This window comes from Aethalodelphis obliquidens, unplaced genomic scaffold (assembly GCF_003676395.1).
Source record: "Aethalodelphis obliquidens isolate GAN/ISIS:26980383/991018 unplaced genomic scaffold, ASM367639v1 scaffold33, whole genome shotgun sequence".
Classification (NCBI taxonomy): domain Eukaryota; kingdom Metazoa; phylum Chordata; class Mammalia; order Artiodactyla; family Delphinidae; genus Aethalodelphis; species Aethalodelphis obliquidens.
In genome coordinates, this window is record NW_020837977.1 from 19,948,579 (window position 1) to 19,963,768 (window position 15,190).

The 15,190-nt window shown below is 43.9% G+C and overlaps 1 protein-coding gene across 2 annotated transcripts in view; it reads right to left on the reverse strand.

The window, feature by feature from the left end:
* The window catches only part of SNTG1 (syntrophin gamma 1), a 202,035-nt gene that overhangs the window by 107,007 nt on the left and 79,838 nt on the right, over positions 1-15,190 (reverse strand). For both annotated transcript variants that reach the window (XM_027127875.1, XM_027127874.1), the window contains exon 9: positions 10,297-10,427. In XM_027127875.1, coding sequence (XP_026983676.1) covers positions 10,297-10,427 — 131 coding nt within the window. The remainder of the gene's footprint in view (positions 1-10,296; positions 10,428-15,190) is intronic.

Here is a 15,190-nt window from a genome sequence, read left to right on the forward strand (position 1 = left end):
GTGTTCAAAAGCTCTTCTTTCAAACAACATAAATGCAGCTTCAAATTCATATTTGCTTACTTCCCTTTTAAAAAAAATCTGTTTTTAAATGGAACACTACAGAGGAACCCAGACAACACACAACTTTGAATGACTACAAGGCATCTTGAGATTCAGGTACATTTGGAGAATCTTTGAGATGCATATCTAAGACCTGTGAGCGGGATTCTCTCTCCAGCGTGCCATAAACTTATACATCGATGTTTATCCATTATTTTGGCCACCATCAACTCCTCTTGACATTTTTCAATGCATTCCTGATGTACAGTGGAAAGATCACACAGAAACCGCACGCACAGATACCGAGCACCACGTACAATCTTTTGCTGTCATGAGCTGAAGCGCTTAGTCAGCTGTTAAGCCAGTTGTTCCTCATCATCTCTAAGTCGGTTTCGGATGAGAGGTTCGTAGTTCTTCTCCACGTCTAAATACTCATGCTTGAAATTTATGTGGATGTTCGCATTTCAATAACAACTAGACTCTCCTTAAAACGCCACGGCCACCCTAAATATCTCTATGGTCTTCTACTGAGTTTCTGTTGTCGTTAGAGAACATTCAGTGATGCCGTCCTAAATGGTCTACAAAAGTGCTGTTGAGTTTAAAGCAGCTTCCTACAGCTTTCATTATTTACTTTTACCTTCCTGTTTCAAGTTCTTGCATGTTTCAATACAAGCTTAATGGAGAGGAATGGATAAAAATCCCAAAATGAATGGAAAGTAGCCAAATGCCTCTGTGGTGCCCCACAACGAAGTGCACTCCGCTGTGCCCTTTAGAAAATGCACAAACTATCTTTAAATCCCAGCCATTTCTGAAGCAATAGAAAAATCGTGTAGTTCAGTATTCAAAATGCTAGGTAAATAGTGTACATTTATATATTTTTCTCCAATTAAATTGCTTTTTTGTCTCTTCTGAATTTTGTAAGTAGGAGTTTGTGGATATTACACATGACTTCATTTCTGCAAACAAAGACACCCCAAGCGGCATTTCTCTGGCCCAGCTTCATCAGGAGCCTGTGTCACTCTCCTGTCCCATAAGACTGGTCCGGATTTCAGAACCGGACACGTGGCAGAGACTTTCACACCTACGGCTCTCTGCAACCACGTTATTCATGTTTTCAGAGAAACTTGTTCCGATAGCCTTGACCAGCACTTTCAAATGATTACAGGAAAGTGTTCAAATATTCTTTTTTGTTTGCTCTTAAAAATACATGAAAAGCCTGAGAGGGGACAACGATTGTCTGTCTCTTTGAACTAATGTTTTTTTGAATTTGTGACAAGAAAAAATATGCACAGCACCAAAAGGACACTGTGACTTCACGTGACTTTCTTAACTTTAATTTTGATATTCAAGAGTGAGGAAGACATTTTAAATATGCAGAGAGAAGCTCAACTACCCATGGAAGATGAGAACTAATTTGAGTTAGTGACATACATTTCTCTCTGCTCCCTGATCATCATAACCATGGCTTCATGCACCGCAAATTAAAGCACGTCTTGAACACATTTGTACTCTCTGCTTTAAATGCGTCGTGGCAGCTGGATATTTTTAGCTGACTAGAGTTAATGCCCTTAGAGGAAATCTGCAGTCTATGTAACCACACGTGCTACACAGTCTCCACATGGAATCATTCTAAAGGACTAACCTTATATAAACCTGGGCTTATACACTAACACGGATCAATTTTTACATTGTTTCCACTTTTCAGGTTGATTTGCTGGAAACCCTTTCATGAAGATAAGTGAAGTATTTGAACAGTTTATTTGCTTACATACAACCTCTTACAAAATAAACTGGTCACAAAGATTATAGCCTGCCTCCTATTTCTGCCTCTGCCATTGAATAAATAAGAATATTGGCAAATTAGTCCACTGAGTTGCATCTCAATTTCCCCTAGCAGAAAATGAGAAAAATATACTTCACGGATTAACTGGTGGGACCCCAATACTTTCACTAATCACTGAAGCTCCCTGAATGAGACATTAATGTGTGGACTTGATGCAATATTTGAGAGAGTTTTGCAAGAATGTGTCACCCAGCACTTAGCAAGAACTGCAGTGCTGTGGCCGTATTTGCAGCTTTTAGAAAATGTAATTCTTTGAGTCAAGATAATCAGTAATCGTAAAAAAAAAAAAATTTATTTGTTTTATCTTATTTGATCACATAGTCTCTGAAATCAATAAACTACATTAGCCATTAAGTTAGTGTTGTAGTAACTTGGAAACATTAAACCTTAACAATATTTGCAGTAGTCTTGAGGATTCTTAGACTAAATTATGATTCTTTGCACACACAAACACACACACACACACACACACACACACACACACAGGCTGAAAAAAGCAGTGACATGATTACAGTTGGAAAATCTGAACTTCTGAGCGCAGATTGTCCACTTTCTGCTCAGAATCATTTTTTCTGTTTTTCTAAGGATTCTTGATCACAACTCTGGCAGCAAAAGTTATTCTCAAATGTTGCTGAATTTCAGAGTAGTTTTAGTCATTTAAAATACAAACTTAGTCGTTCTTTGTATGAAAAATAGACTGCTCACTAAAAATAGTCATAAATAATTTTCAACATAATATGCGTTGACATGAAAACACAGACATGTCTTATGACTACAGCTGAGTTATTCATGTTTGACTCACTGTGCATCGTATATGCCACATGAAGGCACGTGTCGGAGACGCTGAATCTGTGAGGAGTGCGTCGGAGACGGCACCTCGAGTGGGAGGAGTGAGAGCTGTAGAGACTCAGCTACACAGGTTTGGAGCGGCTAGATGGCCTTGTCCGGAAAGGGAGTGGGGACATCATGGGGAAGCAGGCAGGCTCGGAGCAGGGTGTGAACATCCCGGAAGGAGCTGAGAGCCCGCGGGACCCACGGCTGAGCCTCCCTGGAGGCCTCCCACGGTCAGATTTGTGGGGAGTGGGCGGTCCTGTCACACCATGTCGGGTACCCGGCAGCTACGCGATGACGTGGGACCAAAATACACATGTGTTAGTGAGAGTGAAAATAAAACGGTGAGCTCACGGGATTTATAAAGGCGTTAGGAAGTCTGCGGGTCAGTGATTGCTTCCTTTCACAGAATATGAGGGAGCAGCTAGACTCCACATTGCTCCTGGGTTTTGGATCCAACTGGATGAATGGCTTAGATGCGGCAGAGGAGAGAAAGTGCACATTTTGGATGGGAGGTAGTTACTCCGGGACCAAAGAGCAGCGTGAAGCCGTGAGAGGTTGTGAGAAACAGGGGCTGTTCGGCTCGTTGCGATGTGCGTCTGGGGCAGCGGTGAGTCGTGAAGGTGGCAGTAAAGCCCAGCTTGATCGACGAGAGCTTTGCAAATCACGGGGCGGCATTTCCGACCAATCCCGAGTCAGGCAGGGCCGTGGGAACACTGGCTCTTTGGAGTGAAAGGATCATATTGCATTTTATGATACAAATATGTTCTCTCTGTGCTGGATAAGAACATGGAAAAATGTGAATGAAGGCAGGACAGAAGCAAGGAGGGCATCCCAGTACTCAGGAGGAACATAAGAAAGATTGCCCTGTGAGAGTGGTTCTCTGTGTGTAGGACAGCACTGACTCAAGCAGTATTTGAAAAACGGGCCATTATTCTTGATCTGGTTATTAACAATTTGGGGAGATGATTAAGGAAAGGAAAAACTAAAACAAGCAAGCAAGCAAACAAACAAACAAACAAACCCGCTCGGGTTAATGATTCCAGCAAAGTGCTGTTTGTCACTGAGTTCAGATCGTTTCTGCTCGTGATGCTACCTTGGGGCACCATCTCATCACAGGTTTTAGGGTTCAGGCTCAAAACCTGAACTGTTTGGTGAGGTGGTACAGAAGCTCTTCCAAACCATGTTGTTACCTATTTTCCAAAGCTGAAATTCACCAATCCGACACGAGCCCTGAACTTTTATCCAACAGAGGCTTTTCCCCGCTGTTCTCTTTGTGCGCAATGCCCTTCTGTCCCGCTTCAGTTAAAATCTGTGAGGTGTTGCAGGTACCTTGACTTTACGCCACTCTCCGACCTCTAATTTCTCTCTGTGTAAAATGAAGATGGCAGCATTTGTCCTGCGTACCTCACATTTTAAAGACTTTTGTAATGAGAAGTTTTAGGTTTATAGCAACATTGAGGACAAAGTATAGAGATTTCCCATAGACTTCCTGCCACACACACACACACACACCCTCTCTGTTATCAACATCTCCCACAAGAGAGTTGCACTTTTGTTATAATTAATGAGCCTACATCGACATGTCATATCACCCAAGGTCCATAGTTTAGATTAGGGTTTACTCATGGTGTCCCACATTTTATGGGTTTGGGCAAATATGTAATGACATATATCTATTATTATAACATAATCCAGAGTATTTTCACTCCCCCAAGTATCTCTGCTCTGCCTCTTCGTCTCTCTCCACCTCCCAACCGCTGGCAACCACGGATGTTTTTACTGTCTCCATAGTTTCACCTTTTCCAGAAGGTCATATAGTTGGAAGCAGTGTGTGGGATTTTCAGATTGGCTTCTTTCACTTAGTGACATGCATCCGTGGTTCTCCCGTGTCTTTTCATGGCTCAGTAGTTCATTTCTTTTTAGGGCTGAATAATATTCTACTATCTGGGTGTACATAGTTTATTTATCCGTCCCCCTACTGAAGGACATCTTACTTCCAAACATATACAAGGGGACACTGCGTGGCTCATAGAGTAGGTGAAATCAACTAGGATCTTAATGTTATTTAGTTGAATATATTTTTTAAATCATCAATTGTTCCGGCTCCACATAGAGCGAAGTCCTGGTGGACCTGCTGGCCTGTCTGTGAAGATGGAGGAAAGTCCATCCGTTCAGCGACTCCCAGTACATCTGCACAGCACCACCTGTGACAGAGCGATGGAAGAGCAAAGGCAATGGTGCACCCAATGGGGCCGCTGTGTCTCCTCCTTCCCCTTGGCCACTAAGCACGAGCAGGAGACGCCTTAAGTTTTCTATCCCTTCCCCCATCACACTATAGGTGACGTATCCTTACACACTGTTTCCCTTACTTTACCGTCACTATCCTTCTCATAACAAACATTTTTTTCTATCCAATTCACTCCAATAATTACTCTAGCCAAAGTCACCTTCAGCTTAATCTGTTTCTCAGTCTATTCAGTATTTCTATTCTGTAGTTAATACCATCAACCACTTTCTTCTCCTTAATAACCTTCCCATTCTAATTCCCTGACACTGCAATGTTCTGTCATATTTTGATACTTCAAAACTGAAATGAGACATGTACTTCTAAATCATTACTATACGATGAACATACACTGTCTCACCACTGATAAAATAGTGTGATGTTCTAATTCAGGCTACATAATAGTATATGACAGTAACACAACTTTCCTGCCATTAAATACGAGACGCATCACATCATCAGAGTTAAGATTATGGGACGTGGCCAAACCAGCCAGCACATGATATCCTAGGTTTCGAACCAAGCTCCACAATTTTGTATATCTGTCATCTTGGGCCAATCATTTATCTTTTCTTTTTCATCCCCTGCTTCAGCTGCCACTGGACTGTGAGCTCCTTCACAGAAAAAAGCAAACACAACACCTCCTACGGAGACATTAAATCAGTACTTACTGAGTGAATGCGGGAACAAGCTGGAGTGCTGTGCAATCCACTCAGAACAGTGCTGTGTTTATAACTGCTTATTACTGTCGTATTTACGGAGTGAAATTAATTCAGTTGCTAAAAGCGGTTGATGTGTTGAGGTGCCATGAAAGTAGACATGTAAGAATCTGGATCCACACAGTTTCCTTTTCCTCATAAATTGCTTTGCTAACCATTTTTAAATCATGTAACTCCATAAACTTTTTAAAGTAAAAACAAAACAAAAGAAAACAAGTATACACATTAAAAATACCACTAACAGAAATATTTCAAGAGTTCTTAAAGCAGAAGAAAAATAGAAACAAAAGAAAAAAAATAAAGAGAAACAGAAAGATTAAAGTTAGGATACGAATAATAGCTGAAAATAATAAGATTTTAAGCTACATATATAATTCAAATCTATCTATCTATCTATCTATATGCCCAAAGACAAGAAAGAAATAAAGGAATTAGCTAAAGTGTTCTAAGTTTCTAGAATTTTCTGAAAGAGGCAAAATTAATAAATTGCATTAAACACTAATAAATCATGTATGGATGGCGCTATGGTCTGAGTGTTGGTGCCCCACCTCCTATTCACGTTTCGAAATCCTAGTGAGCAACGAGATGGTATTGAGAGGTGGGGCTTTGGGGAGATGCTAGAGCCATGGGGGGCGAGTCCTCATGAAATGGGGTTAGTGATTTATAAAAGAGCTTCCAGAGAGATCCCTGACCCTTCCACCAAGTGAGAACAGAGTGAGAAGACACCAGGTATGAACCAAGAAGGGGTGGGGGGGCCTCATCAAAGGACTAGAACATGATCTGGGTGCCTTAATCTAGGACTTCCGCACCCAGAACTGCGAGAGACAAATTTCTGTTGTTTGTTGCTGTTATTATCTGCTGGATTTTGTTATAGCAGCCTGGAAGGACGAAGACATATGGTGTAACGTTTAGGCAATAACTAAAACAAAACAAAAGAATGCATATATAACAATATAATAGAGGGAATATTAAAAAATAAAAATGTTTAATTATTTCAGAAAGTAAGAAAAAAGTTAAAATAGAATACCAAAACTAGTGTCTTGAGACAAAGGACTTTTTTCTTGAATATATATAAAACTCTCAAATCTCAGCAGTAAAAAAATAAATAAAAATATATAAGCAAAGCCGATTACAAAATGGTCGAAAGACAAAGAGACATTTCACCAAAGAGGATTTCATGTGATAAATAAGCACATGACAAGATGCTGAACATCACTAGGATATGCAAATTCAGGTCACAGTGATATGTCATACCTATATCTTATACCTGTAAGAACGGTAAAGTAAAAGACAGCAACAACTCCCAATTCTGGCAAAGATGTAGAGAAACTGGATGGCTCATATCCTGCTGGTGGGAATGTAAAACTGTACAGCCACCTACACAACAATGTGTCTGTTTCTCAATAAACTAAACATGCAGTTACCACACAACCAAGTACTCGAGGTCTTGAAATGAAAATGCACACTCCCACAATAACCCACACAAACGTTCACTGCATCCTTATTTAGCATTAACTGGAACAACCCAGATGTCCTTTAAGGGATGAATTTTTAAAATGTGATACATCCATACTATCAGAATACTATCGGAAATAAAAAGGGATAAACAACTGAAAAATGCAACTACTAGGAGGAATTACCGAAGAATTGTGCCGAGTGAGAAAATTCAATCCAATACAGTTACATAATGTAGGATTCCATTTATATAATGTTCTTAAAATGACAAGATAATTAGAGGTGAAGAACAGAGTAGTGAGTTGTCATGTGATGGGGAAGAAGGATGCTGGCATGAAGGCAACAGGAGGGTTCTTGTGGTGATGGAACTCTTCCACCTTGTGCTTGGGTTGGTGGATATGAGAACATGAGCATGTGATATAATTCTATAGAACTAAACATACAGACACACAGACACACAGACACACACACACACACTGTTACACACTCAGGCATGTGAAATCTGCATGAATGAGTGGTGGATTTTGTCAATGTCAGTTTCCTAAATGGGGTGTTGTACCATAATTTTGCAAGATGTTACCATTTGGGAAAATGGGCAAAAAAAAATGTAATCTCTCTCTATTATTTCTACAACTGCATATGAATATAAGTATCTCAAAACAAAAATTTTAATTATTAAAAACAAAAACTAGAGTGTTGAATAGAAAGCAAATACTAAGATGGCAGATATAATCTCTGATATACCAGTGATTATGTTAAAAGCAACTAGACTAGGGCTTCCCTGGTGGCGCAGTGGTTGAGAGTCTGCCTGCCGATGCAGGGGATGTGGGTTCGTGCCCCGGTCCGGGAAGATCCCACATGCCGCGGAGCGGCTGGGCCCGTGAGCCATGGCCGCTGAGCCTGCGCGTCTAGAGCCTGTGCTCCGCAACGGGAGAGGCCACGACAGCGAGAGCCCCGCGTACAAAAAAAAAAAAAAAAAAAAAAAGCAACTAGACTAAATAATCCAATTAAAATACTAAGATCATTACTTTGAATTTAAAAAAAAAGAAAAAAAGTATATGCGACACAGAAGAGACACATTACAGCACAGGGCTAAAAAGAGTTGAAAGAAATGGATAAAAGAATATACAGTGTAGATACCTGATGTAATTCTTGAAGGTAAGGAAAAATTCCAGAGATATAGGACATTTCATAATGAGAAAAGGGTCATCATCAGGAAATTGTAAAAAATCTAAATCTGTTTGTATCCGATAATATAGAATTAAATATATAAAGCAAGTAATGACACACTTAAAGGAGAAACACACAAAGCCACCATCACGCTGCGAGACGAATGCATTTCCCTCAGTATCTGAGATGATAAACAGACAAAAACATCATCAATGACACAGAGGATGAGAATCCCTAATGAACAAATACAGCCTAGTTGAAATACGTAGACACTGAACTAAGGAAAGTGACACTCCACATTCTTTTTTTTTTTTTTTTTGCGGTACGCGGGCCTCTCACTGCTGTGGCCTCTCCCGTTGCGGAGCACAGGCTCCGGACGCCCAGGCTCAGCGGCCATGGCTCACGGGCCCAGCTGCTCCGCGGCATGTGGGCTCTTCCCGGACCGGGGCACGAACCCGCGTCCCCTGCATCGGCAGGCGGACTCTCAACCACTGCACCACCAGGGAAGCCCGACACTGCACATTCTTTGAAGTGCATATGGGACACCCGTCAAAATTATTTATATCCTAGGTGAAATCAAGTCTCAACAGATATCAAAGGGCTGAAAGCACTCAGCATGAAATCATACGAGAAAGCAATAACAAAAGAGAATTTTAAAAATCTGAAACTATTTTGAAATTTTGCAATACACTTGTAAATAGCCCGTGGGTCAAAGAATTAATTGTAACAAAAATTAGGAAACACTATTAAATACATAATAAAAATATCTGACTATCAGTACCGGTGAGCCTCCAATCCCGGGCAAGGGAGAGCAGCCCACCCCTCCCAAGGGCTCCTAATACAACTAAAGGACCTTGAACGTGACCCGAGGGCCAGCACAGGCAGCTCCTGAAAGGTGGAAGGGTAGGGCGACTGCCGGGGCCGTGCGGCTGAGAGGTGACTGGGGGGTCAGTCTCCTGAACTTCCCTGTCGCCTCCCGTGTATCCTAGGCAGGGTCCTCCAGGGTCTCCATCCAGGATGACCAAGAGCAAGACAAGAAAGTGCTTCCAGGAGCGTCTGTCCTCGTAGTGCGAAGGCTAGCAAAGCAGCGGGCTAGAAGCATTCCACCTTTTTGGCGGCCTGCCCTAATCTGGCCCAACGTCAGTGGCACCGCCACCCTTCCCCCCAGGGTTCCAGCAGGCAGAGCAGCAGCTGGTCTTGCCCCTGTCCTCCCGTCCCCGCCTGCTGGTGTTCAAGGCGTCGAGCGGCAAGCTGCCCTGCCCATCCCCACCCGCGTGAACCAAGCAGCGCTCCGAGCCCCCGCCCCGTCCCGGTAGCGTGAGGTCCAGCGGAGAGCTGAGGCTCCCTACCCGCCTGCAGCCGTTAGACTGAGTGAGGCGGCCCGAGATGGAGCTGCTCAGCCCTCTGCCCCCTTCCCATGCTGACCGCGCTGGCCCAGCAGGACCTCAGGCTCCAACCCACCCGTCATCCCCCAGGTGGGGTGAGGTGGTGGGGTGAGGTGGGGGGGTGAGGTGGGGGGGTGAGGTGGGGGGAGCCGGCCGACTGCCCTCAGCCCCCGCTCCCTCCGCTGCCCTCCGTCAGCCGAGCTCCGTGGAGAGCGGAGCATTCACCGCTGCCCGGCAGCGATAAGGCGGTGGCCGCTGGCCCCTGCCGCCCACCCTCCCTGGTGGCAGCAGAGCCGAGCCAGCCACTGAGCTAACCCCCGACTCAGAGGCAACGGGGTGATGGAGCTGGTACCTGACCGTCACCAGGGCTCGGTCAGCAGGGCTGAGAACTGAGCCGAACCTACGCCTCGAGCACCTGCAGTGAGGTGCGTTTTTCTACATTACGCTATTCTTCTGCGGGTCTTCCTACTTCTAGAAACCTGAAGGTAAGACCCGTAAGGCATGTCATGTCACTCCAGGTCTCAATTGCAATCAACAGACGAGCGGAGGCCGCTGACATGAACTCACCGACTCAGGTCTGTCCCGGGCACGTACTGGGAGAACCGGGAATGCAGCAGAGGGATCAGCCTGAGGTCACACCACCGCTTTTCCCACCTCAGGCCCGGGGACGCGGGCCACGAAGAGCAGGACAGCGTGTCCTGAAAAGAAAACAAACGTTCAGCAGTGCTGTTGTGTTTTCGGTGTTGATGTCACACCCTTGTCATCTGAGGGGTATTTTACCCTTAGACAATCAGAAGACATTTATAGAAAACCACAGGAAATCCCTGTTCGCTGGCAATAAAGGTGTATTTGTTAATTTCGCTGTTAATGGAATTCTATAAGAAAGTGAGGAGGGAATCACTGAGATTAAGAATTGTAGTGAAAACATGAAAAATGGGCAGAGGAGAAGGAAGAAGAAATAAAGTAGCGACGACTGAATTCATTCAAGAATGAGAAAGATGGGGCAGAACTGTAATTACAGTGAACTAGGAGGTGACAAAAATCCAGTAAGTTCAATTAGCAAATATTTTCTATCTGCTAAGCACTAAACGTTGTTATAGGGCTTGCGAGTCATCCCTCACTTAAAAGCATTTGTGAGAATGAATATTCCCATAAAACAGCCCTCAAACACTCAGGAAATCTTTGTCCATTGTTTCAATCTCATGTTTATGTCAATAAAATGTCTGTATTTTCTTATATTGTTTTAATGTTAAGACAACTACTACTGGTTTAAAATTACATATATTTTAAGTTTCATAAAAAGCTTAGGTTTTTTTCCTTATGTATACAAAAGACACGTCTTTGAATAACATTTGAGTTTTTCAGCAGATGTTGATCCATGTCTCTTTCATTGGATCAGCTTCCCTGTTAGGATTCTTCCTGGCCCCAGCACAGGAATGACGTTGCCATGCAGTCGGCCTGGGCTGTACGAGCCAAGCCGCCACCTGATCAGAGAACTGCTGACACGGACGGGTTTCTCTCTAGGCTATAGATTCTATAATTTCTGAGTGATGGTGCTAGAAGGAGATTCTATTTTAGTCTAAATGTTGAACCTCTGTGAGTCTAGATATTATTAACTTTTCTTTCAGTTATTAACTTCTTCAAAATTGCTTATTTGGGGGGAGGGGAAAACTTCCATTATTTTCACTCGAGGTTGAGAGTTCTCTGGCATTAGGTTAATTGTCAACCATTGTGCCAATGAAAGTCTACGAAATCCTTCGAGCATTTTAGAGCACCCGGCAAGGAGGCCTGGCTGACAAGAGCGAGGGGCTCCACTGGTGACAGGTCTCCGGGACACACAGCCTTTGGCGCAAGACGGCTGCTTTCAGTGCTTCTTCTGTGGTGACTGAAAGGCACAGGCCCAGGTTCCCATTAATCGCTTCCTCTCTCCTGGCCCTCACGTCAGATGTCACAGACGGGCAGCGTGTGAAGGCTGAGGCTCCCCATAAGAATTAGACCATCTGGGTTCAAAGTCCCGATTTCCCACCCGATGAGTGCCGGGGCAAGTTATGTGGCTCTTCTGTGCCACAGCGCACCCACCTCCAGAGACAAGGCTGTCACCAAAGGAAAACCTAAGGTTTCTAGAAGCAGTACATTATTGCTTCTCGTCTTTTCTGCATGAGGGCACTTGAAACCACAATCCTGTGTGACACCCTGGGGTAAATGGGTGCGGTTTCTGTGGCCAGGCCTGACCTGACCGAGCAGCCCCGTCACTAAGCTCACAGCAGCGCGCGGCTGAAACCTGCTCCCGGGCCCCGTGCTCGAGGCCCACGCCTGGCAGGTTGCACAGTCAGGCGTCTACACGAGGCCCCCAGCCGGCCAGCAACAGGGCCAGGATTCACTCCGACCTACGTCTCTGTGACACCACAGCACAGCATTTAACTTCCATAGTCAGAGCTGAAACCATGGAAAGAACGGCTCAGACGTCTGCCTTGATTATTTTCACAGTTTTGCAACGTAACTTTAGGCAGATTATTTATTTCCTGTCGTTCATGAAAAGCACAAAGAGATCATCTCACTTCATTGTTCCCTGAACAGATAGAAAATGTCAAAGAACATAAAAGACACAGGTAATGGAATATGGAGAATGACAACCAGCAATAGGTGAGGATGAGGAGTTTTACAAATCACATTTCATAGCCTTCATGGACCAGCAGATGTGAAAGCACATGTGGTCTTTGCATGTCCTGACGCAGCACCCCGACTGGGTGTCCTTATGTACCGAAGTTGTAAGCATGTCACTTTCTTTCATGTTTCTTTCTTACAAAAAATACGAGATAAGTCTCACTTCAGCTACTGAACTAATCAGGGTTAATGTATTTCATTTCACAGATCTGTTATTTACAGTGGAATAGCTGGTATCTTTTGGAAATTATTTATCCTTATTATTTATTTTAATTCCAATAGCAGAATATAAATTTGCTTTCTAGTCTTCTTGTGTAACAGCAGTCTCGGAGTTATTTTTAATTGTATATAAAATGATCTAAAAACACAAGAATTTTTATGGCTTTAAAGCCCGTAACTACTTTTCAAGAGCTTTATTCTTCAGTGTCAAGAATGTTGTTTCCTATAATATTAATAGTGTGAACGGGAAAAGCAGCATTTACAGAGCCTTTACTTTAAAATAAACTCTCTTCTCAAAATGTAACACATTCAAGGTATATTGCCGTACGATAACCTCAAGAGCAATTATCAGGCCAAAACAGAAGAGCATACAGGGCAGAGCGCTGATCCAACTTTCATTAAGGATTTGCCTTAAAAGCATCATTAAAGGTTTATCGTTAAGAAAAACGTTCCTCAGAATCTGGTAGCTGGTGTCTGAATTTAAGTCTCCTGGTGAGCACAAGCAAATTCTTTCTTCACTTTGGCTAGCAAACCGGGAGAACCTTGTATACGCTAAAATTGGTGATCTCAGGCCCTTAGAAGGACTAGACTACGTTTTTATGTAAGAAAGTGGAGTGATGTTAATATATACATTACAAGGTGTTATTTTCTCATATGTGTAAAATGCTGCCTTAAAATATACACAGAAAGTTTGAGGGAACTCAAATGGCACCTGCTTACGCAAAATTTCCTTCAGAGAATAATTCAGGCACAGGAACTAAAAACAGAGTCCCTGGGCCTGGATAGAGGTGAGGACGCAGACACAGCAGAGGACCGGGTGCTTCTCTTGCGGACCCCGTCTCTGCGATCTGCACACTCTCTGTGGAGCGCGCCTCCCGGGGCCCAGGTGCCTCGTTATTTAGTGATGGGTCACGAGGAGACACGCTCCGACTGCCCCTCATTTCATGAACCTCTGAGTGGACACGTCCTCCACCCCTCAACCAGATGCCGACCCTGCGTGACCCACTCGGGTCTGATTCCCAGGCGGGCTCACGTTTGGTCTGAAGTCCCCCATTTTTGTTGATTTCTGTAAGTCAGATGTTCAAAGCCTCTAGCAGCCCTTTTCTCTGATATTAGAAGGCTAACGTCCATTGCAATTTTCCTGCTTACGTTACGGTTACGTTTACAGATCTGGATTTTAAACTTTGGGGCCAGGAGCCATAATGGACTTCTTCCCACGGCACCTTGAAGAGGGTTTTCTCAGAGCAGGTTCTCAGCACATATCCAATTAACGTAAATGCAATTACTGTCTTTATTTTTATTACACTTTGATTTATATATGTCTTGATTCTTGTCGTCTAAAACATCATAAGTGCCATTAATTTCCTTACACTTAAAGATCTTTAGCAATGTCAAATAATGTTCAATCCTAATGCTAAAAATGGAAATAAAATATGCCTCCTGAAAACGGAACGACACGACTCAGTAAGAACAATTTATGATGACAGGTTTTTTGAAAAGTTTACAGCTGGATTTGTTTGGAACAGCCATGTTACAGAACTGCTGAGCAGTTTCCTTACTCTCACTATGCCTTTGTAAAGGAAGACATTATAGCGAGCAACCACATAGAGGCACAGGTCACGTAACCAAGTCTGTAGATGCTGTTGTGTACATCAGTGGAATGAGTTCAAAACGGACCAGAATGGCTCCTACCCACAGACCTCCCTGTCCACTTATTATTACATAGGAGTCCAAGGGTACAGGGGCAAGGACTAGAATAAAAATATTCCTAGGCACCTTGGTCCCCACTCCGCAGTAAATGGCAGAGCTGAGATGGGGACTCTTGTGTGAGTGACATGGGTGGGGAAAGCTCTCAGGAGAAAGTGGATGAGGAGGGAACACCTGGCTATATGTGGGCTCCTGAGGGCGGGTGGCCACCGTGTCACCTGCCAAGGCCGGGGAGGCTGCCTCTGTGCCCCATCTCTGCGTCCTCGGCTGCAGCCATACCGATTCCAGGCAGAGACTCCTGTAAGAGGGGCAGCGACACTCACAGCAGCGGGGCTCAGGGCACCGCCCAGCACAAAGGACTGGAAAGGCATCAAAGGCCTCAAGAGTGTCTCCACTGGAAGGGACGGAGGTGAGCAGAGCAATTACTGAAGCAAGAGGCAAAGACTGGGTGGGAGGTTGTAAGAGCCTTGAGGAGGGAGCTGATGGGAGCACAGGACGTGTATTTTCATTCTCTCAACAGGAAATTACGGCACTCAGATCTTGCCATCTTCTGAAGATCCCGCATTTTAAGTATTCACTATCGTGTGACAGTTATTTCTCTGGTAACAAAAGTAAAAGAGAAGGGCAGTGAAGTACACCCAGATGGGGCTGGTTTATACTTGTAGAGATAACCTGTGATGTTGCCAAGGGTTCCTCTTTCAGAGCAAAACAACAAACAGATGAAAAGGATGTGGAGGCCCGTGGGACTCAGCTGAGATCACTGCTGTGCAGTGCTGCACGGTGAGGGCCACGGAGACCTGCAGATGTCCACAGGAGGACTCTGGAGTAAAGTGCCACAGTGAGCTCAAGAGTTTCCAATGCACAGTGAACC